Source organism: Limanda limanda, chromosome 15, assembly GCF_963576545.1.
Source record: "Limanda limanda chromosome 15, fLimLim1.1, whole genome shotgun sequence".
Classification (NCBI taxonomy): domain Eukaryota; kingdom Metazoa; phylum Chordata; class Actinopteri; order Pleuronectiformes; family Pleuronectidae; genus Limanda; species Limanda limanda.
Genome location: NC_083650.1, coordinates 16,596,022 through 16,622,521, shown reverse-complemented (window position 1 = coordinate 16,622,521; position 26,500 = coordinate 16,596,022). Strand labels below are relative to the sequence as shown.

At 43.6% G+C, this 26,500-nt stretch overlaps 1 protein-coding gene across 1 annotated transcript; it reads right to left on the bottom strand.

Annotated features, from left to right (window-relative positions):
- Positions 1-1,174: 1,174 nt before the first annotated feature.
- sptlc3 (serine palmitoyltransferase, long chain base subunit 3) lies at positions 1,175-23,507 on the bottom strand. Its single transcript, XM_061087408.1, has 12 exons — positions 23,315-23,507; positions 19,826-20,017; positions 18,099-18,253; positions 17,017-17,165; positions 13,346-13,470; positions 11,416-11,509; positions 9,356-9,461; positions 7,950-8,169; positions 5,422-5,548; positions 3,065-3,200; positions 1,614-1,743; positions 1,175-1,519 (listed from the first exon to the last, which is right to left on the bottom strand). The coding sequence occupies exons 1-12, from the start codon at positions 23,471-23,473 to the stop codon at positions 1,406-1,408; spliced, it is 1,707 nt and encodes a 568-aa protein (XP_060943391.1). The 5' UTR covers positions 23,474-23,507; the 3' UTR covers positions 1,175-1,405.
- Positions 23,508-26,500: the final 2,993 nt, after the last annotated feature.

Genomic DNA, 26,500 nt, shown 5'->3' with positions numbered 1-26,500 from the left:
TTTTCTTTCCTTTAGGGGAAAATACATAAAAAGAAAAAACTTATAACTCTCTTCATGTGTCTGCAGTTCATTTAACATATTTTTCCAGAGGGTTGCATTTTGTATTTTTATCCCATCATACATAATGTCACTGCTGCATTGTTGACAAGGAGGTAGAAACACAAACATGATAACAATCCGCCCGGCGAACAAGCGTCGACTCGACCCGATCTGACACATCGCAAAAAAACACATTTATCATCCGTGTATGATCCGCTGTGTGATAATCAAATGACTACCCCACACCACAAGAATTTACAGTTCAGTGCTAATTGCTAGGTTCAGTTCTTGGCTCAGGTGCCGCTCTCTCTCGCTGCTGCTGCATTCTCACCTTCACAACCGCTCTGCAGCTTGTGTGTGTGAGCGAGAACAGCAGGTCTTAAAAGCATCAGCGATTAAAAACTGCTCGGTGGATATGAGGAGTCTCGCCACAAAACGAGCCGGAGCACCTTTTCTTTTGTTGTCGGGATTTATCGACACGTCAAAGAAGTAATTGCCGCATGATCCATTAGTTAAAGGAAGGTTATCATTTACTGCGGAGATGAAAGAGGCGAATACGCTGAGGAATGTTTTTATGAAAACAGTTCACTGTGGAACGCAGTAAAGGAATCTTCGTCATTTTTTTTGTAAATAATCACGTGCCGGGAATGGACACAATTCCACGAGGGAAGGGTCGGGACTTTCTGAAGTCTGTCATTGGGATAATTTATCATCCTTCCTATTCCAAAACACATAAAGGAAGTTTACATGTGTGGTATTTAGGTATTTAAAATTTGAGCAAGGCAGTCGTGGACCAGAGGAGGAGAACTACACATGCCTCTTTTATTACTACTTCATGCTGAGGAAGTAAATGGGATCCTTACTTCTCAGTTCTTTGAGAATGTGCATCACTCTCTAATAATAACAAACAGCTTTTCTTTTTAAAGATATGGTGCCAGATAAAAATTTCATGAGAAACAAAAAAATGCCTCCACCAAAAAAGAAACGTTGAAACGTTGCAGAGGAACTGAACTCCTGTACTGAAGAAACATTGTCTCAATATTAAAAAAAGATAAATAAGATCTGAGAAAAATACAGCAATTCTTTGAATTTCATTGAAATAAATTCATTTATGTATTCACAAATCAACGCATTCAGATATAAAGCATCTAAAGAGTTCATATAGTTTTTCTGGAAGCATAAATATGTGTCCTGTTAAATCACAATCTTTTACAAACATTTCCAAAACGCAGATGCCAAACATTTGGCCCCTTTTCCCTGCGGCGGGCCGCGGGTGTTGCTGGCTGCGTGCGTTCGAAGGGTCTGCCGTGGCGTGGACACTTAGACTGAGTTTTGACACTGTGGAGCGAAGGTGTCAGGGGTCACATCAGCTGTCCAGCTCAAAGTCCGGCCGGTCGCTGAGGCCGGGCCGGGGGGAATATTTCCGCCGTGAGAACTTGAGAACGAGGCTGTCTCCCAACTCGTTCAGATGGTGCAGCACCTGAGGAGAAGGAGAGAAGTGTGTGTTTGATTCAGGACATAAACTCACTGAAGCGTCACAACATGTACTCACTAAAGCCTCACTGAAGCTGTACCTGGTCCAGCATTGCTCTGGTGTGTGATGCAGACAAACAGAAGCGAGCTCGGGCCTCTGACAGCGGTGTGGCCGGGAAACCTACGACCACGACGCCAATTTTCCTCTCCAGCATTTCTCGAGCGAAAGCCCTGTATAGAAACAAAAGAAACACTTTCTGTTTATATGTTTTCTAGTACACAAATATACTGGATTCAATTAAGGGAAATTAAGATACATTTTATTATCCCACACACATGCACAGACATGCACAGGCACACTCATGCAAGGGGAAATTTAACCTCTGCTTTTAACCCATCTGGTGCAGGACACACAGAGCAGTGGGCAGCCGTGTACGGCGCCCGGGGAGCAGATGTTAGGGGAGTAAGGTGCCTTGCTCAGGGGCACTAGACAGGGTAGGGAGAATCCTCTTGGATTTTTGGACAGATCAATCCAGGTTCGTCTTTTTTTTTTGTTGTTTCTCCGTGGAGTCGAACCAGAGACCTTTTCTGCCCATAGTCCAAGTTTCTGCCACTAGTCCACCGCCTCTCCCCTGTAGTATCGTCAAGACTATATTCCGTGAAATTACTTCATTAAAGTATCCTGGGCTTGTATGCAAAGTGCAACTGACCAGAAAACTATTCAACAACTTATGTTACATTTCTGAGGTTCGAAGCCTCCAAAATGTGCAGAGACCACACGAGCCACCTCGGAGTGACTCAGCATTCCGCGCGTCTCCTCATCACATTAAACCTCATTATGAATTCTGCACTTTCCCTCCAAATCCATAATCATGTGGTGGTGATGTGCGAGTGACCTGTGATAATTTCTGCAAAGCACGATAAATTAAAAAACCATAAAAACACAACTATCAATTCTCTGAGGTTTAAGCAGTGACATCCGTGATGGCTTTTACGTCACTGAGGCCGAGCAAAGAATGAGTCCCGGCTCTGTGGCCAAGCGGACGGTTCGGAGAGGTCACGCTGAACTCCGTGTTCTGAAAAGTAGAGTTTTGTATATACAAACATACATGAATACAGATGTGTATGTTTGCTATATAAAACCAGAAGCTACTTTGGCGGTGAAATCTTTTCGTAGCTTCTGATTGTGGCGGTTGCTGGGCTGAATCGGCCACGTCATGGATATCAGTGGTGACCGGCTTTGAAAGACACTTTATACTCAATTGATTAAACCTGAGTGGCTCGAACAATCCCAGGTTGTCACTGATCAATACCCGATGCTGCCTCCTAAGTGGTTACAGATCTCCACTAGTGATTAATGGAAACGTTAGTGTGTAAGATGGCAGCCGCCCAAACGGCTCCGACACACAGTGATCTGTCCTGAAATCACTCGTTACAACAGCTTATGAAGTGAATATTAATAGATATTGATTGATTATACACTATAAATATCCGGATTACCTCCAACTCTTTAACTCTAAGTGTTTTTCAGCGAGAGTTTGAATGTGCTTACACCACTTTGCCTGGCATGTAGAGCAGGATGGGAACCACCGGCGAGTCGTCATCGCCGTAGATGATGAAGCCCATCTCCTTCAGCCGGGCCCTGAAGTATCTGGTGTTCTCTGCCAGCTGGCGGACCCGCTTGATGCCTGCGATGAACAAAACAGAAAAGAGAAAACCACCAGATGTACATGAGTAAAGCAGCGACTCACTGCTGTTTCCCCCTCGTTCTCCAGCGGTCCCCAGCATGGAGGGACATCACCTGCCAGCAGCGGCTAATGCAGGGTGAGGTGTTATTTGTGTTTGCCTGCTCCATCTGGGCCGCTGCAGCCTCTCCACTGTGAACTTGCTCAAGATTAAAACTCGGCTGCACCGGCAGATGGTTGGGTTTTGACTGACTGGTAAATGCAGATGGTGCCAAATCCAGGGTTTACACATTGGATATGATGGATTTCGCACAAAACGAGTGACTGCGGCCCGTCAGTGGAGCGCAGCCATGACTGAAACTGAAAACAAATAATGCTTTACGCATCTCATGTATTACAGATATCGTAAATACACCAGAAAACAAATCAAAGTCAGCAGAGTCAGTCTCTCGCAGTGAGAACAATGGGGAACCAGGTTCTACCGCGGCTACGGCAGAGTTTGGCACCACGCAGCCTTGGAAGGCACATCTCAAATAAATGAGATGTGCCCTATTATTGTATAACCCCTGTCAACTGCACACAAACTGACAGATTAAGAAATGTATGCCACTTAGGCTACTTTTAAACAATAAATAAAAGGTAAATTAAATAGAATGAATAAAAGTTTACTTAAAATATAAACTTTGAAATAAACAAAAAGTAGGCTATTGTTGTTTGCATGTAGGCGATGCAATGCTAGTGCTTGGGTATGTTTAGATTCTTGTGCAAAAACAAGAGCTGGTCAACATGCTCTGGGGTGATGTTGCTCCCCCCTATATATCCCCCCGGTATACACCAATAAATATGTTTTTAAAAAATATTTTTTTTTTTTTTTTAAATCGATTTGGGAGGCAGCATGGCGATTTTAAATCGTCATTCACAAGAATAGCGATTTGTAACAGAATCGATTTTTTCCCCCATCCCTCCTGGGAACGGATTGGCAGTTCTTTCAAAGGGATGTGAGCGAGCAGTTTAAATCTCCTTATCGCAGCAGAGAGGGAGACAGAAATAAACCATAACATTCAGGCATCTGCCAAAAAGCACAGGCCCCCATTTTGTAAATTATTCCTCTGTGCTAAAATAGAGAGCGAGGAGGTCAGGAACCTGCCGTCAGACACAAATCTCGTGAGTAGGTGAGAAGACGTCACAGAGTTTCTCCTAATCTCGGAGCAGTTGCCGTCGCTTTTTCTTTTAAGATTAAGAGGGAACGGAGGAAAGGAGAGGAATTAAAAAACCTCTCAGGTCTATCTGCAAACAGGATGATGTGACATTTCCAGTCATCGTTGTGACGGACCCGGGGCTGATGTTTTGAAAGGCTGCACTGTTCGCTGCGCTCCCTCTCCTCTGTCAGACAGGTCAAGACGGATTTTTCCACAACAGCTATTTCACTGGGCTACGTCAGATCCAAGGCATGTCTGGTTCAGAGCCAGACGAGGAAAGTTACTCATCTCTGCGTGAAACTACAACGCACCTCCTCAGCCATGAGACACCGGCTCCCCGGGTCCTGAGTGGTGAGAGGGATTAACTCGTTCCAGGAACCGTGCGGCAGCTCGGGATTTATGTACGTCGCACAATTTACAATTTCACCTATTCCTGTGTTGTAGCGCACAGTTCCAGTCTCGTAGATTTTTCGGATAAGACAAACCAACATTGCTCTGAATAACACTCCAGCTACCACAGCTCCCTCCACAAACTACAACTTCAATAACTCAAGAATTTGCTCTGGTGGTATCGCCACTAGTCCGGTAATGACTACTTCCCTGCCCTGGTGTCTGATGTCATTAAAGCAGAAACTTCTCAGAGGTACAGCGGTCCTCACAACACACATGTGAGAATGATTTCCTCTCCGCTGGGGTCACGTGTGCTCAGGGACTGCATGCACCCCCCCTCCCTCCTCTCTCTCTCTCTACTGCTGCAGACCACTCTAATTGCTACCACATTTTCGGACCAAGCAGCTGTTTGTCTTTCCCTGCGGGTCTGGACTTACTCCTAACGTTAACATTGGTATTGTCCTCTGTCTTTGGTTTGCTGTTCTTTCCGTAAAGATTATATGAAGGTGTAAAAAATGTTAGAAGCCAGACATAATGTTTGATAAATCAGTGTTCGAACGGGTACGTGGATGGTGAGGCCCGAGATTGGAGGCGACATTTACTTGACGGAGACCCGGCGTGGCTCGGATACTCACCCTCTGTGGTCCCGTCCTTTCCCATGATGCACTTCATGGCGCGCAGGATCTGCTCACAGACGGGGGGGGACATGGCCGAGGCGTACACCGCACTGTGAGAGTGACTGCGGAGGTAGTCCACCAGCTCCTGCAACACAGCACAGTGTCACACAGATGATTCAAAGACTGGCAGTTACTTGCACACATCAACAGGAGCCTGTGGTCTTGCACTTGTCCCTTCCCGCCACTAGAGAGCACTCGTGTACAGTTAACACCTGAGAGTCAATTAAAATACCTCAAGTCATCCTCCTTGGCATGGAGTTCAAAATAGCAAATGCTTTCCTGCTCTCCGCTCTGAGGGAGCCACTGCACTCATTTCAGAAAGAGCCGGTGCTGAAATGAGCCAGAATCAGGACGGCCATGCTCATTATTCCTAAATGTCAGCAGGAGATTAATTCTGCTCGTGGTTGTCAGGAGAAGAGCAGGATTTCAGGAAACCGATTCGGTCACGGGTCCCAAGAGCATGTGTGTGTAAGTGGTCTGGGGCCTGGAGCTGTGATGGGCTGCTGCTCGGTGGCCAGCGGGTGCCGGGTGATGACACGTAGCCGGAGATGCTGTCTGGTCACCGTTTCCACTCTCCTGCCATCTGTCCCCACTGGGCGGCGGCTGCGGCTTCCTCACACACACACCAGGGGAAGGGATTTTAGGGGGAAATGCTCCAACGTAGGATAAGAACCCTGAAACAACCTGACATCTGTTTTCCTTCAAGGCGGGGGGATTTTCACCGCTTTAGGGCCCTGCAGGATTTTCGTTGAGACCGAGATAAACCAGTTAAGAGAACACGTCCGAAATCCATTTCACATCTCGTGGCGTGGAGTGACAGTTCAGCGTTCCCTCAGCCGCAATGTGGCCGCGATCCTGACGTGGCGATACATGTCCACAACGCCACAGAGCTGGAGCCGGGCCAGAGGCAGCACACACACACACTTCCACACACACACACGTGGGTCCACACTGGATGCATTTAATAACCTTTTCCAGTGCAATCCCAGCTTTAAGTAAAGGGTGAATTAATTACGTCTCCTTCATGCAAGGTTGCAGTGAATTAGAAGGAGCTCGGAGTGTATTTACTGGGGTATTTATTTTTGGTGCTCTCATAAAATAGCTACAACATGACTGTTTTCCAGAAGCACATCTGCCGACCGTTTTTTGTTGGTCAGCTCGAAATCTCCTTAATGTAAGATTTGGGGAATTCGCCACAACAACAAATGCGTCAAATCTAACGGCTTTCTCTCTCTTTTCCGGCCCCGCTTCTTCCAGGAGTTTACTACAGCCAGCTGTCAGACCAGGCAGAGTGTTCATACTTCAAACACCATCATGCTTGTTAAAAGTCATCCCGTTAAATCTGGAGCGCAGTTCCGACGCCTGCCACAAGAAGGGGCTGGCCCTCTGCCAGCTTTACCTTCTTATTATGGCGGAGCAGGGCTGAGCCAACATGAGGCAGCAGCAGGAAGGGTCCCTCGCTGGATACCTAATTCAAACAACATGGCCGTTTCCTCTGTTGCTTTCTAATCAACTGCCACAAAACCGATGTGGTTATGTACTAAAGTGTACTTTTTAATGGAGTAAAGAGGAATTACAAAGGCCCAGAGTCACATGGGAAACATTTGTTGGACACATGAGAGCGACGAGAGAGGTGGGATGTCCCAAACCTCTTTAAAAAACAGACATGGGAAAAAATGTTGTATTATGTATTTTAACCTGCTTTGCAAGGTTTTTATAAAAAGCGTTTCAGAGTCAACTCAAGACTTCTGGAATTGCTTGATAGTGATTCCCCCGACCAGTGTTTCTTTCAAATTTATCTTGACCCAATTTCGATCCAGGAGGATTCATTCTCCATAGCAACCAACTCGTCCCTGACTGGTTTACTGCAGTGTGTTTACGAGTTCAGTCTTTTACAGGTGAGCTTTGAACTGTTGATCCAGAGCGATGGGAAAACAGTTACGATAGATCTGTTGTGATTTCAGAAAAGCTGGGTTGTTAGGAATTCACCCCCTCTTCCAACACATTGTGCTATGACAGGACATGTAGCTGTTTCCTCTCAGAATAATGTGTGTTGAGTTACCTATATTTGGTGTTAAAACGTGTAAAAGTCGAGGATTTCCTTGTAAGCCAGCAGCATTCACGCTGAAACTCCCCCTAATGGCGTTCTGCTGAAGGCCTTTGATGCAGGTCAACTCCTCTCTCCGGAGGTCAGCCCCAACTAGTGCTTATCTACTCAAGCTTATTTTTTATCCTCTATTTTACTTGACTCAAAAAGTGTTTTGCTTTTCTCTCTCTTCATGTCCTGTCACTCTACACTGCCAGTAGTATGTTCTCATAAATATTTTCTCAGAACATTTAAAGTGACACAATAAAAAAAACAAATGGAAATGTTTGGATGCATTCACAATGACAAACTGTGATAGGAATGTATTAACTATCCTTTGCAAAGGATTCATTGAAGTCAGATAAAGCTGAAGACAGAAAATCCAAAGGGCCACAGAAACCTTTTTCCCTGCGATGTAGCCTCCTGCCGCCCCGAAGCTCTTGGTGAAGGTGCCCATCATAACGTCCACGTCCACTGGGTTCAGATTAAACAGCTCCGTCACGCCCCGGCCTGTGGGTCCCACCGCTCCGATGCTGTGGGCTTCATCCAGGTACAGATACGCTTTATACTTCTTCTTCAGAGCGATGATCTCTGGGAGTCGCACCACTGAGCCTTCCATGCTAATGACAAGAGGATACAATTACAAAGGGAACGACAAGGGCACACACACACACACATATATATATATATATATAAATCATCAGTTAAGTTTAAAAGGAACAGAACGTGACCCCGACCTCACTTTATCCACGTAAGAGCATCTGTAAGCCCGTTAATTCACATTACATAAATCGACGAGCCCCAATCTTCCAAGAATCTTCCCGCCGGCCTCTTTCACTTGACTCCCACGTCTCTTAAATGTCCTCCTCCCCACTGAGGCAAGCCTTGTAAGGCTACAAAGAGACAACCTCGGTGGGTATATGGCCGGGGAATGGAGCAATCCCAGACCTGCTATCCTTGCTATGGCTGAGAACGTCTGCAGCCCAAATGACATAAGACAGGGGGTTTCACCAGGACCGCTGTGGACATCAAAGCAGACCCAGGGTACAGCTAAAGCATGCTCACTCCTTATCCAGGCGGTTTGATGTTACCGGAACATGACAGACGGAGCATTACTTCTTTCGGTGCCGTACTAATGTGCAATGCAGTTGTCTCTCAAATGACCCTTGGAACTTAGTGCATTAATAGCAACGGATGGGCACGTTTAAGGTTTTCCTCTTTTATTAAAATACACAGTTGGCAAAAGGCCCGGTGAATGTGTCATGTTTTAGATTAGAAGGCCTGAAACGTAAGGCGTTATCCAGGGAGAAGACGAGAGAAGAAAGGAAAGAAAAGAAAATGGCCGTGATAAACAGTTGGCGTTGGGGGTGTAGCCAAGTCAATCTCTGTGGCTTCATTTGGCCTCGATTTGGAGCTAATGAGCAGATGGAGAGGGTCACTAGGACTCGGGACAGCTCGCTGCCGGCAGAGACACACAATACCTTTCTCCTCTCTCCAGTAATTAAACGGTACCCGGCCACACGTACTTGCACACACACACACACACTATTATTCAAGGGTGGAGAGGGACACAATGGAAAAATAGACCATTACAGGGACGACTAAACTCGAGGCTGAACGCTCTCCTCGGGTTACAAATGAAGATTTCTTACCTGAGTTTGGCAACACTCAAAACCTCCTGGACGGCCAAACTAACAAAGAGTGATAGCTCAACTGGCCCGAGATATGTGCGAGTGTGTGTTTGAGTGAGTGTGTGTGTGTGAGTGAGACAAACGATACAAATGTGTGTGTGGGTTGACAGCTGACCTATAGATGCCTTCCACCATGATGAGGATCTTCTTCCAAGGCCTGTGAGTCCGAGGCTGCCCTGAGCAAACCGCCTCTCTGAGCATCTTCTCCAGACTGTGCATGTCTGACACACACACACACACACACACACACACACACACACACACACACACACACACACACACACACACACACACACACACACACACACACACACACACACACACACACACACACACACACACACACACACACAGTTCAAATCAAAGTATACAAGAATCACCAACTACAAGCAAACAAAGCTAAGTAAATTACTAATTTCCACAGGGCAGTTCAAAGAGTAAACAATCTTTTATCTGAGAGAAACACCTTCCACAAACTACACACATGGAATAGCTGTGCACTCTGATGCTAATGGGCACCTGCAGAGGATTACTAACTGAGCTAAATATAGTTTGGGCCAAAGGTCTGCTCAGCAGAGTCTGCACGGTTGCTTAAGATTATAACTGAAATCTTGGCTTCAACGAAAAATTATTTCCCAGTGGCATTTGGAGTGGGTCACAGGAACGATCCCTTTGCACACCAGCAGATGGCAGTATTGAATAGCTCCAGCTAATAAGCAGCTGTTTTCAAAGTCTGACTGCAATCCAAGCATTCCCAGCTGAGCAGCCGGTAAATCTGTCACAGCTAATAATCTGTCAGAGCTGATTGATATCGCTGCCTCGACACAAAAACAGGTTTGCTTAAGAGGCAGGAGATGCTCTTCTGATAACAAACACTCCCCAGAGCTCAGCAGAGCACCGCACATCTAATGTTGCCATCAGCAAGGAGGCAACTTGACAAGCACAGGAACCCGCGGTGGCTCGGTCCGTGTGTACAGACGAGAACGAGGAAAAGATTGTTCCACAGTTAAGCAGTGATTTGAGATTAGACGCCTTGCTGAGGAGCACGGTCGCCTTTGCTCGTGGTACAAACCCATAACATGTCATTATCCTATCTCTGCGCTGACACTCTGCATGCACAAATGCTACTTGCTTAATAAGCAACGCATAACCTTCAAGGAAACTGTTGTCATTATATGAAAGAATGTAGAATGCAAACCTTCAAAAAAGGAGTGTCCTTTATCAGAGAATAGTTTAAATGTTTTCAACCTAGCAGCCAGACAGGACAAAACAGCTCATCTCCTCTGAGGTGACATTCCAACTCTGTTAAATATACGCCTCTAGAAAAACCTCAAACATTTCATATTATAAAACAGAACTTTTGGAGGGACTACACCACTAATCCTTGCTGCAGAAACTACAATGTATTCACTGTTTCTACATCCTTTGTAGTGGTTAAGTTCACTGGAATAACCCTTTTAGCAAATATTGGCTTTGCACTAATCAAAGAGTGTCTGAGTGTGGAGGTACAGAGACAGGGAGGGGTCAGCTGCTCAGGTGCCTGAGGGTTCTTTGCCTGTAGACAGACCTCTGGGAGCTGCTCAGAGGACCCGTAACCGACTCAGCTTGTACCTGTCAGGACACATTTGCAGCCAGAGGACCGGCTCATTTGTCCTGTCTCCTAAAAGAGCAGGGAATGTTTCCTGTGCAAGCCACAATGAATGCTGTACCTTCCATGCCTGATAATCCTCCCTTAGACTATAGTCACAATATCTTATTTGATACTTCAATAGAGAACCAAAAGTTAAAGTAAGATGACGTTTTAATCTAAAAAAGAATAAAAAACGTGATGCTCTGCTGCCTTTGGATAAAACAGTTGTGACTGGAAACTGAACCCGTTTCATTAAAGCTTTTACATTTGCTGCTCTAAAGACAGAATATTAAGTAGGTATTTCCTAAGGCAAAGACAGTTATGTGTTTCTCTCGGTGGCAACAGTTTGGGAGGAATAGAAGAAAAACTGAATTTAGTGAGCAGCAGTATAACAGATAGAAAATCTAATTGAATCAACAGATAATCTCAGGATATTGAAGAGATAAAACATCCTGGCTCTTATTTTTAATAACATAAACGATGTTGCGTATTGCTTATTTGTTAATCAAGAGCTTTGACTCTAATGAACCAGTTCGGAGACTTACTGTTGTGTTTGTACACCCGGATGGTCGCTCCTGACAGTCTGGCCCCTAAGATGAGAGACGTGTGATTGAGCTCATCGCTCAATATCAAACAACCCTGAAAACCAGCAGAGAGAGAAAACTTTTTTCACACATCCTGGAGAAAGCTTTCACATTCATTCATCCTTGAAATCCAAATTTTTTCTGGGGAACTCCACAGCATTTCAGGCTAGTTGGCCTTAATCTTTGATTATGGATATGAGGGTGAAAAGTGAATAGGTAGTGTATGATGGTGTTTTGGATTTAAAGGTCTGCGTTTAATGAGAGAGCCAATTAGATTCTCCCATGGGTAAAAAAAAAAAAAAAAAAAGGAGATGGCGGAAATAATTGGCTTGTAAACAGTAAACACAAACATCAGTACAACAGTAAAGGCTCTTTTCACAGCTGACATTTCAACATTTAACAGGAGGAAAAACACAGATGCAAATATCATGAGTGTTCTCTGAACTCCATTTAGCTGCTCGGTCATGTCTTGTTAGGACTCTCTGGAGCTTAACTTCGGACCTGATATTAACATTTCTCCTGAGAGATCGGATAACAAGTGGAGCGTGTTAAATATGTGCTTCAAAGCATCGGATCTCACTTCCGCGCTCTCTATGCAAATAAACCCGTACTAGAATTCTGTTTGTGTAGACCAAATCCTGCGGAGTGGATGTCCTTCATATACAGTATGGCTCAGGATGGACTGTGGCCGAATGCTTCCCAGACCGCCTCCAATTCTGGTTTTAATGGATATCGGGATCGGTCAGATTGTAAGACCTGGGCTTTTTCCTTCAGTGACATATCAAAAAAGTGAAAAAGGCCAATATGGATGAAAATCAGTGTCAATTTTATTTGTTTTCTAAGTGTCTTTCCACAGATCTTTTGTCCTTGACCGTACCCTTAATGTGCTATATGCTAGTAGCTAATTATCTGTCAGCCCATTCCCCTTGCCCCACCCCTGTTCATGCTAATCCCTTCTGTGTATATCCTCCAAGTATGGAAATAGATGTATGTAAGCATCGTTTTTTCTCCTTTCATGTCTGATGAAGTTTCAACCAACCAGACACATCCCAATTTTCATAATGGAGAATATGGTGGTGCCTCAAATTCCATTCAAATCAGCATGCAAATGAATTCAGCGGTTCTGCGGAACATTAACATATTTAACACGAAAGCTCCGAGCATTTGAGTGCATTAGTTTGAATGAACCATTGTCGAGAGGATGTTGACACCGTCTCGGTGACAGATACCCTCGGTTTGGCCCGGGGTGCAGCTTGGCCTGGTCCCTGGTCTACCAGCAACTGTCAGTCTGCCAGCGCAGCACGGCCTGTCCTGGAAAAGCCTGTCCCTGCAGGACAGAGATGGCAGGATGGGCTGACCCCAGTCCCTGCAGGACTACTGTGGGGGCCTGTGGCCTGAAGGGGCTGCTGCACCTCTTGAGCTGCATAAATGACCCCATTCTTATCACTTAAACCATCAACCTCCCCTTCCTCCTGTCCAGTCCAATCACAGATATTCATGCTGCGTGTTGCCCCTGGTAACCTTTGGTTATCCGGCTGGTCTGCCGACAGGCCAGCGCATGGGTAATCATCCCCTTGAGTGTTGCTCTGAACAAGAACCTGCCCTTCCTTATCCATGTGTCTGAGAGCAGCTCTGTGTGCCCGGAGCCTTGTCCTCTAGGCGACTGTAATGTTTAATTATGATTTTAATTAAAGGGGGTGGATCAGGAGTTGTTGTAGCAGAGTTTAGTCGACTGTTTTTCATTCATTAGGCCATGTCTAAGAAAAGGAACAAAGCTAAGCTAATTAGATTTACTTCTGCTGCACTGTGACAATTACACCCATATCTGGTAGATCTCCCACATACAGTTAAAGCCTTTTGTTATGTAAAATAAAAAAAGGAAATCACACACCTTGCCAACGAGTGCTGGAATGTTCATGGAGTTGGTGGCGAACCCCATCCCGAACGTCATGGAGGACTCCACTCCGAGGAAAGTGGCCACAAGTTTCTCCAAATCTTCGTGGATGCTCAGGTTACCTGCAAGACAGGGATCATAAAAGGATTACACACCCTGGGACAAGGTTGCCTTAGCTGTTGATTTATCTGGATGTCTTACGGTCCCTGGGCTTTGCCTGGTCCTTGTCATTCAATCACAAGATTCGACAGAGATTATTGCCTCTTGATAAAAAGCAAAACACCTTCAGACAAATACCTGGACCTCCAGCTCACACTGTGCCAGCGTCTCTCACGCTCTGAGGATTTTGGGGGTTTATAAAGATTCCCAGGTGCGGTAAATTCGTAATTTAGTTCAACTACACTTTTTCATCTCAGGTAATATCAACGCTTGTCTTATAAGGTGTAAAATGGTTTTGCAGCACATTTTGGGGCAGAGGCAGTTGGTTGTGTAACCCGACGTGACAGGTGCAGGGACCTGAATTCATTTAGAAAATTTATCAGACTGTTATCTGACACCTGACATTGTGTTTTTCTATTTTGTGTAATAAAAGTGGGATTTCAAGGGATCTCTGGTGGGCTTTCAGCGGTGCCTTTGTGGTCCGCTGATAAAAAATAAGGAAAAAGAATTACTGTTATAATTGTGAGCTTCAGAGCAGGAGGCAGTGAAAGGTTCCCATACACTGCATTTTATTTCTGCTGGCTCTGGGCAATGTTATATATGGTAGAAATATACTATAACACATGGGTTCAATACACTTCAATATACTTTACCCATATTTACAATACTATAGTAGAATAGTTGTTAGTTACTGTAGCGTGGACTTGAACTTGCGCTAGAATTACATCTCCTTAATGATGCAGCTAATAACTGCTAATGAGTGTACTAATAATACAATAAACTACCCCATTCATTCTTATTATTTGTTACTTTTAAGATACAACTGCAAATATTACAGAAGAAATACAGTAAATTGTCAGTAAGCACTTCTTTTTTTTACACATCTAATACTTTTAAGCCTGTGAGACGAAAACACATTATTTGAGACACCATCCTGATTGTAAATGAAAATGACTTGAGGTCTTGTGATGTAAATGAGGGAAACCTCATCAGACAATGATACATGAGTTTCATACACATGGGATTCTGCCTACCGTTGTAATCCTAATCAATGACAATCAGTCACTAAGCACTGACAGCTGACAGTTCAAACATACTGAACGCTTCAGCAGCAACAGGGAAAGTCGCATTGAGTGATGTGTTGGGAGCCTTAATGCAGCGAAGCAGCTTTGTCTGTATGGTGATTCCCCAATCTGTGCTTTCCATCAGGCCTCGCGCCAAGTCCATCGAGTCAAACATGTCCTCCACCACTCGCAGCCCCTGCTGGCAAGTGCAGTTGTTTTTTTTTAATCAGTCTGCACTGGCATTTCTGTCTCTCTCTTCATAGAGCATTGTACTTAGCCCTGGAATCACAGGCATGTGCCCAGCCTTCTTGTTGATGTGCTAACCTCATGTTGGCTGCCGTAGGTCTGAATACTCCTCAGGTAAGAGAGAGCCGAGCCTTCTTAGATCTCTTACTCTGCTTACACGAGTGTATGCATCTCATCAAGAGTGGTCACCTGTCCTCAGGATTCCTAAGGTCACCCTCCTGCCACCACAATCATCACGGCTTGTTGACGAGGAAACAGAATAACTTTTGCTGTGGTTGGAAAGACCATATAGATAAAGAAAACCTTACAGCTAAATCTGGTCAATATAATTGTAAATGTGTGACGGCGGGTTTTTATCAAAGCCTTTACAACATAACAGAAACAGGAGAGGAGCTACGAGCGAATCATTAAACAAAAGCAGCACATTCCTTTCCCTGTCATTTTTACAAGGACACTGCGCCTGGTGGCTACACTTCTTTGTTATTTGTCGTCGCCATTTGTATGTGTAATCATTTTCTAATTTACTGTATGTTAATGATTGGAGGAAAGGTGGGAACAGGGAGCTATCCATTCATGCAAATCGATGAACGCTTGACATGTGTTTATTATCAAGGTGTTCCCTTCAGTGAACTTTGGATCTGCTTACTCATGCCCACTTATAATAATAAAAAAAATACAATAACACTGGGAGAATGATTTATTTATATAAGTTTCCAGTCACTTTTGACCTTGACAAACTGAATTCTACAAAAGGACGATGTCAGAGGCAAATAGAAGACTTCGGCCTAAAATGGGATTTTAAAGTCAGATTTTGTTTTGTATATCCAGGATTAAGTGCTGGTAAATAAACAGGAAAAAACCTCCAGGAAATTTAGATTTTGAAGATTTGCACCGATACAAACTGATGTGTGTGAACTGAAACACTGGCGGGGATGGTGTCACCTCAACAACAGACACACTTGGGTCTTTAATAATGAATGCTTAATAAGGTCTCCTGGGAGAAATGCTTGTTATTCCTTAACCCTCTTTGTGAGGCAGCTGAAACACAGATTGCCAACCAAGGGAAAAGCAGTCCCATTTTGAAAGAGAAATAAACATATAAATAAATGAAACAAATGAATAATGGATGGTGGGGAGTGTGTTGGTGAGTGTGTGTGCGAGGTGGTGGTGGTGGTGGTGGTGGTGGGGGGGGGGGGAACTTGACTTCTGACAAACAAACGTACAACTGCTGATCACATGCCCTTTTAATTCCTCTGGTTTCCTCAGTTCTCGTCAAACTGCGGTTATCATGCAACACGCCGCCGCGACTCACCTCCAACTGAGCCCATGTGTCAGCTTTCCCTCTGCTCGTCTGCACGCTGTAGATACCGGTGTCAGGAATAAATATACATTCAACTAAACATCCCTGACAGCAAGGAGAGGAAGCACTTTTGTGGAGTTAACTTTTCGAAGTGTGGACTGTTCAATTAGCTCCGTGACATCAACCCATCTTTAGGTTTTGATAAAAAAACAACAACCACAAAGCTGATTGCACTGCTGCCTCCACCACTGCTATGCTGCAGCATGAGATCCTGGCATACACGACCACTTAAACACCATCAGAGGAAGGGTTGAAGTTCAGAGGATGAGACGACATTCAAAATTCATCTGAAGCCCGGGATCCCGCTGTCGGATCCTGGCTGTTCTAACACTTCCATCACACATATATATTCGTTTTGCATCCTTCTTAATGACCAGGGTGTTTCGTAATGTTGAATTCCACTATGATATCGTTTCCAGCACATCTCAGCGTGGACCGGTACGTAATGATCTCAGCTTATGCCCAAACGGTACATAATTTAACAAAGGCTGAATTATTCATATTGCATTGCAGCTACTGAAAGATAATTAAACATGTGGGCAGTATAATTCCCAAGAAAAGATAATAAATGATGGCATATGAGATGAGGGAGATGGAGTTTTATTTCCAGTTTGATACCCGGCCTTGTCAGTGTTACTGGGGCCTGCCACAGACTTTTAAAAGAGATGCAGATGTAACAAATCAAAGCGCTGTCAGGTGAACTAAAAAGGGAGGCCGCCAATGTGACTCACTTCAATTGGGAAGTGGACATCAAATGATTGCTCTTGTTGAAACTGGCTGTAGAGGACAAGTGCCACAAATGATATTTTTTCACGTGTTTATTACAACACTGAACTCACCTATTTCCTTCCTTGTGCTGCAAACCCCGACCCCATACTGGCGCATTTTTTCTGCCACAGTTTTCAGAAAATCCTCATTGTTCTCAGCGAAACCGAGGTAGTTGTAGGAGCCCATGTTGATGGCGTTGTGTATAGTCCTGCCTGTCAACCTGCAAGCATGAACACATTTTAGAAATCAATAAGCCTTACTAAACGTACACATACTGAGAAAATTACTTTTGTAGATGCTCTAAAAAAAAGTAATCAATATTCAATTGAATGTCTCTGTTCAAAAAGTGCATATATAACTAGAATGGCACTCAGTAGAATGGATACCTCTGTCAAGGCACAACAGTTCCCTTAAATTCAATCAAGCCGCACCAAATTTCACACACTCATAGTTATCAGTTTTTTTCCATCAAGATCTATTTATTATTCACTAGGAAAACTGTGAAAATGTTGAAAAAACGCCTTAACTCGCAAAGGTAAGGAAAGTGAATCCTGCATCAACCCCTGATCCATAACCGCACCAAACCTAAATGGGTTCTTCCCTGAGCTACACCATATCCTTCCAGCAAGATGTTTTTGTGTAATTGTTCCTACAAACAACCAAAACCAACCAACAAACACAAGACAGCAACATGCTTGGCAGAGATATCAGTGTTTTCAAAGTAAACAGGAACGGCGGCAAAGGCAGCCTGACTGACTGACAGTCCCATATCTAGTTTTTCCAGTCTTCAAACATCCTTCAGCCTGTGAGTTACCACTCTTTCCAGATTCATAATGTCCTGTCCCCTCCTTGTGGCTGTGTTTACATTCCTGTTTATAATATATTCCCTGACGCTGCTGAGTAGCACAGAGGAGTCTTAACTGTGCTCCAGAAACCCAGCTCTCACGTACCCTTCCTGATAACAAATCAAAAATGTCCTGTCTTCCTCTGTTACCTCATTGGAGAGGAGCTGGATCTGTCCAATTAAATCTAGCAGAGATACGGTTGAATATAAAACATATTTGCTGGCCTGTCTGAAGCTGGAAAAACAATTAAGTTGAATTGTATATATATAAATGACTATGAGTTTATTATAGATACTCGATTGAGGTACCTGAATGTCCAGTTGTAGTCATCAGAAACCCTCTCCATCAGGTCAAAGACGGGTCCCGGCAGGCTGCACACTGGACGGTTCCAGTTGTCTCGGACCCTCATGTACAGATTTCGATTGTAGAAGTTCTCGAAATCTTGATACAGCGGTACGAAATCCTGAAAGGAGAGAGAAACAACTTCAATAACTCGGATGTCACAGAGTGGGGGATCACTAGAAGTAGGATTCGGATCCCATTAGTCACACTAAAATGATCAAACAAACTCAAATAGATGTGTGTAGATAAATTATCTCTCCTCCTTGGTAACTCTTGTCTTTAAAACTAAATTGTTATGTGCATTCTTATTGTGCGGCAGTGGATATATACTTACATTTTTGACCATCGTCACACATTACTGTTAATTTCACTACATATTATGTGCATAGTGTATATTACACATTATATCCGTACACCATTAAGAGAAGAGTGCCTGTCTAGTTCCAAAGATAGTCCCGTCTCTCTTCGCAGTTCCCGAGGTCAGGTTATAGATAAAAGGCCGAGCAACAGTACATTGTTGTGTCTCCGCTCATTGACTTTCATATCTAACTCAGATGCTCCAGACAGAGAGACGACAACTTCAACGCTTCAGCGAATTTCACCGGTGGCAATACGTCAGCACAGCACACAATGTGATTTAGGAATGCATGCTTTAGGCTTAACTAGCCAATAGGATGTAAACACCTACATGTAACTGAGAGTGACAGCAATTCTTGCCAGTCATGGCTGTGCTGTTGGAATGGGTGACGAGGGAGATATACTGGGAGGCAGTGGGAGACATCGGAGTTCACCTTTCACCAGCTGCCAGAAAACTTCCATAACACCCACTAACATCATAAAGGTGTTCATTATATTGTGTTCACCTCTGCACTTCATCAAGGCAGGTGACTTTGTTCACGCCAATTCAGCTGTTACCTTGGTAGGAGAGTTGGATCAAAGGAACTGTAGCTCTTACAATTACTGTGTATTTTCAAAAAAACCTCAAGACGATATCCACACTAATGCCCAAAAAAAAACAGATTTACAGAGACTACTAGGGCCTTTGCTCTGAAGAAGCAGCCTCAGAGCGGAGCTCACACACAAGCTCTTTTAACCTTTACTTTATTTAGTAAGGGACACACAGGGAGCAAGCTGTCTGGATAGTCCTCCTAGATCCTGCTTTATTATATCTGCAGACAGACATACAGTTCTAACTGGGACAGAACATTGAGAGAAAGTTGCTGTTATTACAGTTTAAGCTTCTTCTTTTTTTTATATATATGAGTTGCACAAAACAAAAACCATTAACAACGAAGTAATCTTAACAGAAATTTAAAAAAAAGAAAGAAATTAAATCTATGGTAGCACAGCTCTTGTGTGGCAGTGTCTGGCCTTATTTAGAATCTAAAGCACAGTAACAAAGAAGGAAGTTGAATCCTCTGAGATTTAATTAGGTCCTGAACAGATATTCTCTGTGGTGTCCTGTCTCACCCATGGCAACGTTATAGTGCAGAAGAACACAACGAAAGAAGGCAGAGGAAGAGCTTAGGAGCAGAAATGGAAATAATTAGGGGAAAACTAAATGTGTTAACACCCAAGGCAAGCATGCTCTTCTCCCCCAACTGCATATGTGCGTGTACAGTTTGTGTGCACGACCCCCAAAGTATGCCTGACAATATGCGTATGTTTGTGCTGATTGCAGAGTTTTACCCACCTTCTGTTCCTCTCTCTCCTGAGCGCTGTTGCACTTCTCTAAGCCCACCGCTCTGAGGAAATCTCGGAAGTAGCCAAACAGGGTGACGATGCCAAAGCCCAGGTATGTCATGACAGCCACGTACATGGGTGCCTGTTCAAAGGGTTCCTGCCTGTGCTGCCTGGAGGCAACAACAGTCCGGGGGCCATTTTTCTAAACAAGAGGGAAAAGAAAATCTGTCTTACATTGCAGATGACGAAAACAAGAGAAAACAATGCTGTCTGAATAAAGGCCAGGGGTTTTAGTTTACACACCAATTAACCTGAATAAGAAGGAGACAGAAAGTGGCCTGCTGGTGGGCTTCAGAAGTCACTAACACATGTTATTCAACACTAAAGCAAGAAAGTCTGGAGGACTCTCCCAAGTAAATAGCTTTTTGCATTGTAAACACTTGAAAATGAAGGTATATTTACACTGAGGGGCCTTTTAAAGTAAAGAAACCAACGTAACTAATCCCTCTGTACCTGAGAAAATCCAGTTCGTGCTTGAAACTTATTTTTTGCCTTTGGGAAGCAGTGATCTCATAGAAAATGACACGAGCGATACATTACAATGGTAAAATGGCCACTGCCATTGTTAAGTACTTTCTATTGTGAAAGGACTAAATGTCTTTGAGCTACCTCTGGCTAACATTACTGTGGTGGCTATTTGTCCAAAGGATGTTTCTGTCAAAATAAACTTAACCAAAGGCCACTGAGGCACCAGTCTAGTTGGGTTGTTAGGCAATTACAGAAGTCCATTGTCCACGCTGAATTCACGGTTGGGTAGATTTATTTCCCGTTAGAAAACAAAGATACGTGCTTATGTGCTTCTCCTCCTGCTCTGTAAAAAAAAAACCATTTCCCTTCCTGGTGCTTCCCCTCAATAACACACCTGCTACCTGTATTGTGAATCCTAGCTGGTCCAGTGCTTAGTGAATACACTCATATTCTCAAAAGTTTGTCCCATGTTTTTAAGCTTAACTGAATTTTCCTTCTTTGATGTCAGATAGAGAAACTCTGGTTCATAAATGTTCGCCCGGAAAACATCCTCTCTCATTCCCCTGGATGCTTCAGCAGCTGGATTCTCCTTAGAACCAATATATTTCCATTGTTCAACATAAGTTGCTTCTCCAATGGCAGTTGATGAAATTTGCAACAAATATGTGGAAACGCTTGGTTTCATTATTTCCAAAGTTCCTCTTCAGGCTCATCATGCGCTTCTCCCCAATAGAGCGGTTGTTTGGTTAGATGGAATTGGTTTCTGAAAGGAAGGTCAAGGCAGTAATGGCCATCTTTCAGCGATATTCATAAACTCTTCTCTTGACATTACAGCCTGTTCCTCTAACGACCTCTAGCCGAATTCATGGTTCTATTGATTAACCAGCATTTCACCAATGGAAATTTGATTGGCAGTTACAGCTTGACAGCCAGTATGTTTCCTGCTCTTGTTTCCATCGCGAAGTGGACCATTAAGAACCCATCCCACTTTGGTTCTCGCGGCATAGGGTCCGCCTCCCTGGATATTAACCAGCTCCCACGGTTCCATCTCTTTTGATAGGTTTGTTCCTATGAGCAAGTCATTGTCAAACTCAATTTCATGTGGTTCAATACCCCTCAAATATGGCCATTGATCAACCTCTTGATTTGGGTTCTTCATCCACTCGCATTCAACCGTTTTCCAGACTATTTGTGCAAAACGTCCCAGAAGCATAGGTTTGAAATCTTTGACTAGGACAATGTAGTGGTCCTCACAACCGGCCCCAGTACGGCCACATGTCTGTGTTGCAGCAGATGCAGTGCTCACCGGTGATTCAGCCGGCTGTTCTGACTGTTCTGAGGATGTTCCTTTATCCTGATGCACAATTTTGAGAGTTTCCCGGATGCTTTTGGCTACAGACCTTACACTCCAGTCCACTCCTACAGTCTCTGCTAATGTGGCCCGCTTGCAGACAGCCAAAACAGATTCCCTCTCCTCAATGAAGTTAATCTTGTCAAGGTGAATTTTCCCTTCAAACTGTGAGCACTTGTCCAATTTTGTTTTAGCAGAACAAACAGCTTTGGTAAGTAGAGGGGAAGGAGGAGCTTTCACTTATCTCCATCCATTCTGACTTGGCTTTTTCCTTTATTGCAGTAACATTTGTGGCATAACTGCTTCCTTTGTGGCCTTTTATTTCCTTTATTTGCCTTGGAGTGAAACCTTTAATTGCGGTTACAAGTTGTTCATCATAAACGTTGCCAAACAAGCGATCTGATACAATCTCGACTTGTTTTTCAATAAATCTGACGAGGTCTGAAACCATGGCCCTCCCAGATCACAGGCAGAGCTTCTCAAGTTTTCCCGAAGCCTTAAGGGCAACTTCAGCACAATGTTTCTCATGTTTGTTTGCTTGTCCAACTTCTTCTTGTACATGATTTGTGCTGTTGCATTACAGCATCACCATGACACACGGATAGCCATGTTTGTTTGGTTAATGAGCCGATTGGTGCTGCAGATTGATTTATTGTTGACTTTGTACAAAGACTTGTATCTTTTGAGCTGCGGTGAGTGATATTGCAAGTTGCTATCATTGGTTTAAAAAAAAGTCACCATTTAGATATCCCTTTCAAAGACTAGAATTCTAACTGTGTACTTACTAAATCAAATAAAAAAAAAACTAGGCCATTGAATTGTTGTTGCCTGAAGTGTGGAATGGGGTCAACAAGGAGAGAACTCACCCACTATTTATTATCATAATATTTGAGTAAATATCATTTGCTTATAATAAATAAACCCATTGCATGTTTCAGAAATTAAATGCTGGATTGACTGAAGTAGCTACAGGTTGTATTTCATCACAATGTAAATATTATAAAAGGACCATTTAACGATCCAGTGAATCTGTTCGTGGTTGGAACATCTGAACCAGCTAGTCCAACCACCTAGCTGTGTACGGGCTTACATTCTACAGACACTTTCAAAACAAAAGCACGGAGGCACCGCACCTTCTTCACCTCGGCGGCCTGACAGCAGAGGGAACTTAGAGGAAGTCTCTCAGGGCGGATCCCGGCGCTTTACTCCTTACCGGCGTTTCACGTCGATGTGATCCGGAGAGAAATCACCCAAACCTCTGCCAAGAGGGTGACGACATCTTCCACTTTGTGTTGGTGGCATTTATAATTCAGGGGTTGCCTCATAGCAACCTGTCATTCTGCAGGTGGGGAGTGGGAGATTGTAAAAAACACGTGTGGACAGGTGTGGACGAGCCTGGGTGGCAGTGAGTGGTTGTTCACTGTGGGAATGAACGTTTCCATTCAAAATAAAAGTGGTTTCAAAGGTGAGATACCTGAGAGCAGGAACCGGGAAGAAGCGTGCAACCACCCACACACACTCTATCACACACACAGACACACACAGACACACACATTTACTCTATCACACACACACACACACACACTCTCACAGGGAGTTGGTAAATAAATCCAGACCCACCTCTCCGTTGCAGTGGCAGACGCTGCTCTTCACCTCCTCGCTGTTCTTCACCTCCTCCTGGCTCCTCTTCACCTCCTCGCTCCTCACTCCATTGCGGTGGAGGAGTGTGTGTGAGTTCGCAGCAGCAGCAGCAGCGGCCACAGCGGCAGCTCTCGCCATGTTCCTGGACGCGGAGCAGACACACAACCTGACAACCTGCTGCTCCGTGTGTGTGTGTGTGTGTGTGTGTGTGTGTGTGTGTGTGTGTCCTGGTGTCAGGTGAAGCGCGGAGGAGAGGCCACTTCCTCCTTCTGGAAGCCTCCCAGTCTGCGACAGTTCAAGGGAAAGTCACGGTTCACTGTTTCGATATCGAGTCAAAACACCAACTTCCTCTGCTTGTTGACCCCCCCACCCCCCCCATGTGAAACTTTAGACAACAGGGAAACGATCCACTTCACTTTTACTGTGCATCTACTTTCAATCTTACAATATCACATGTTTTAATGTAATATATATATTTTATTTTAAATTAAACTTTCTAATTTTTTTTGTCAGTTTTCCAGGAGTCATTTTACTTTAACTCAAGTACTGTGCTTATCTAAAGTAGTTTATTTTCAATTGAATGCTTTTTTAAACTTCCTCCTCACTTCTTCACAGGCAGATTCTCAGGCACCTTTTGTCTTGTGTAACATTAAAAAACTGATTTGATGAAATCTGATGCACAGACCGAAACAGCAACACCTCAGAATCAATGCATCAGGGTCAACAATTCTGTTAAAGGTTATCATGGCATCACAGGAGCTAGTTTCTTGCAGATATCACTTTAAATACCGAAAATATTTGTTTTTGAAAAAACTTTAGGATGTGTACTTAATACTGATACTAATACATACACCAGTTGGAAAGTTGACAAAAAACCTTTTGCACTCATAATTTGTTTGCGGACATATTCTTATCTTATGTTAGATATGGTTAGTCCACTAGGGATACAGTAGCAGTGGACGTCGTGTCGTGCATTTACCAGCAGTGTGCATGGTTTGATTCCTGAAGTAATTGGATTACAAATTAATACTGAAAATCAGTCTCTTTCAGCCATAAAATATCAAATGTTTTAATGTAATATATATATTTATATATATTCTATTTTACATTAAACTTTCTCAATTTTTTGTCAGTTTTCCACGAGTCATTTTACTTTAACTCAAGTACTGTGCTTTTCTTAAGTGGTTTATTTTCAATTAAATTTTTTTTTTACTTCCTCCTCACTTCTTCACAGGCAGATTCTCAGACACCTTTTGTCTTGTGTAACATTAAAAAACTGATTTGATGAAATCTGATGCACAGTCCGAGTTGAGACAGCTACGCCTCAGAATCTGCATCATGACTTTTAATACCTAAAATATTTGTTTTTGATAAAACTTTAGGATGTGTACTTAATACTGATACTAATACATACACCAGTTGGAAAGTGTACAAAAAACCTAATGCACTCATGATTTGTTTGCAGACATATTCTTATCTTATGTTAGATATGGTTAGCCCACCAGGGATACAGTAGCAGTGGACCTCAAGTCGTGCATTTACCATCAGTGTGCATGGTTTATACTGAAAATTAATACTGAATATCAGTCACATTCAAATGGCATTTAGATTACATTATTTAAACAAAAGTAATCGAAGAGCTGAACATTGTGATCTATAATTTGGTTTAATCTACTTGTTTTGCTCTTGATGTTGTATTTACACTCACACAGGTCGGAGGTCAGTCTCAGCCACACCTGGAGCTGAGGAGGTGTCAGTATCTGGCTGAGGGAATCCTGAGAACTAATGAGGGGGCTTGAACTCATGTCCACTGTGCTGAACTGCTGTCACAAATTCACAGTGAGTAAAACGAGAAAGATGTCTCCACATGTATGCGGCCCAAGAGGTTACGTGTATTGTTCCAGCTTTAAGCAATAATAAAAAAGGGAGTCCCTCTATGTACACACCGTGATAGTGTATCTGCCCGGCACAGACACTCCTGGTTTAGAGCACAAAGGCGAGCACAGTGTGCAGTAGTTGTATTAAGTCTTTCTAGTGGATGATTTACTCAGTGCCATAAATGAGGTTCTGTTAATGGCACAGGTTAAGTAAGCTGTAAACTAACTTCTGTATGCCGGCTGCTGACAATTTGGTGTCTGCTGCATTGTTCACTTTTCCCCTTCTGGGCAGACACAAGGACATTGTGCGTTTGTAAAAAGGTCAACGCCCTAATCTTCGGTCTCGTGGTGCACTTGGTTTGTAAGTGAATCTGAGAAGGCAAGGTGTTGGTTCAATGTAAAGAGTTGTTTTTATTGGCTTTGGCCTGTTGCCTATTCCTGTTTTGGAGCGCTTGTCTCTTGGTGGGCGTGCACTAATGGAATAAGCCAAATGTGCATATTGAGAGGAAGTTGCAGTTTGGAATGCGGGTGCATGTCTGAACATAATGCTGTGAGTCTAGGGGATGTTTTGGATGACAGCATCTGTTCTATCAGGGTCGGTAAACATGTGTCTTATTAAGTGTCATTTCAATTTAAGATCCTCGAAAGGCCATTCTAAGTTTTTGAACTTGTGTGGTTGGTGAGGTGTCTGACGTCAGATGGCAGGGATGATGATGATACTACTTACTGGTTTTACCGGTTTGGATCAGTCAGTCTTTAGCAGGGTGGACGGAGGAGGCACTTCTGAGAGGAACTGCCCAAACCAGTAGGTTGTTCCAAACAGAGATGCAAACTTCAATGCACACACCGTCTGTAAAGCTCAAGCAGAATGAGATTGTTGTGACTAACTCCGAGCTCATCATCACTGAAGGATTGTGTGTTGTCAGGCCCTTATCAGGTGCCTCAACAGATATGTCCAATACCTTTTGTTTGTTTTTCATAAACACAATCCTCTTACTAAATGCCTGAAGGAATGTTGCAAACTCACCAGCATTTTCAGATGTCATAGCAGCTCTTTTGTTCTGTATAGTAAGAAAATGCAACAGTGCACCCCCCGCCCCCCTGTTGTTCCACTTGCCTCAGCTTGCTTGGCTTTGCAAAGACAGCGATTCCTCCGTCGGATCCAACATCAACTCGGATCCCATGCGCATATTTGTTATTTCTGTTGTTTCATCTCAGGCCAGAGAGAACTGGAGATTTCTTGCAGTGTCCTTCAACGTTTATTTCAATATCTTGTGCTGTATCATTA

What these genes read in the sequence shown, in the direction of transcription:
- sptlc3 (XM_061087408.1), bottom strand. Translation starts at nt 23,473, where the DNA reads ATGGCGAGAGCTGCCGCTGTGGCCGCTGCTGCTGCTGCTGCGAACTCA. An exon ending in AGGAGAGAGAGGAACAGAAG is followed by an intron (nt 18,254 to 19,825) that starts GTGGGTAAAACT and finishes CTCTCCTTTCAG; the next exon opens with GATTTCGTACCGCTGTATCA. An exon ending in TACATGCCAGGCAAAGTGGT is followed by an intron (nt 1,744 to 3,064) that starts GTAAGCACATTC and finishes GTTTCTATACAG; the next exon opens with GGCTTTCGCTCGAGAAATGC.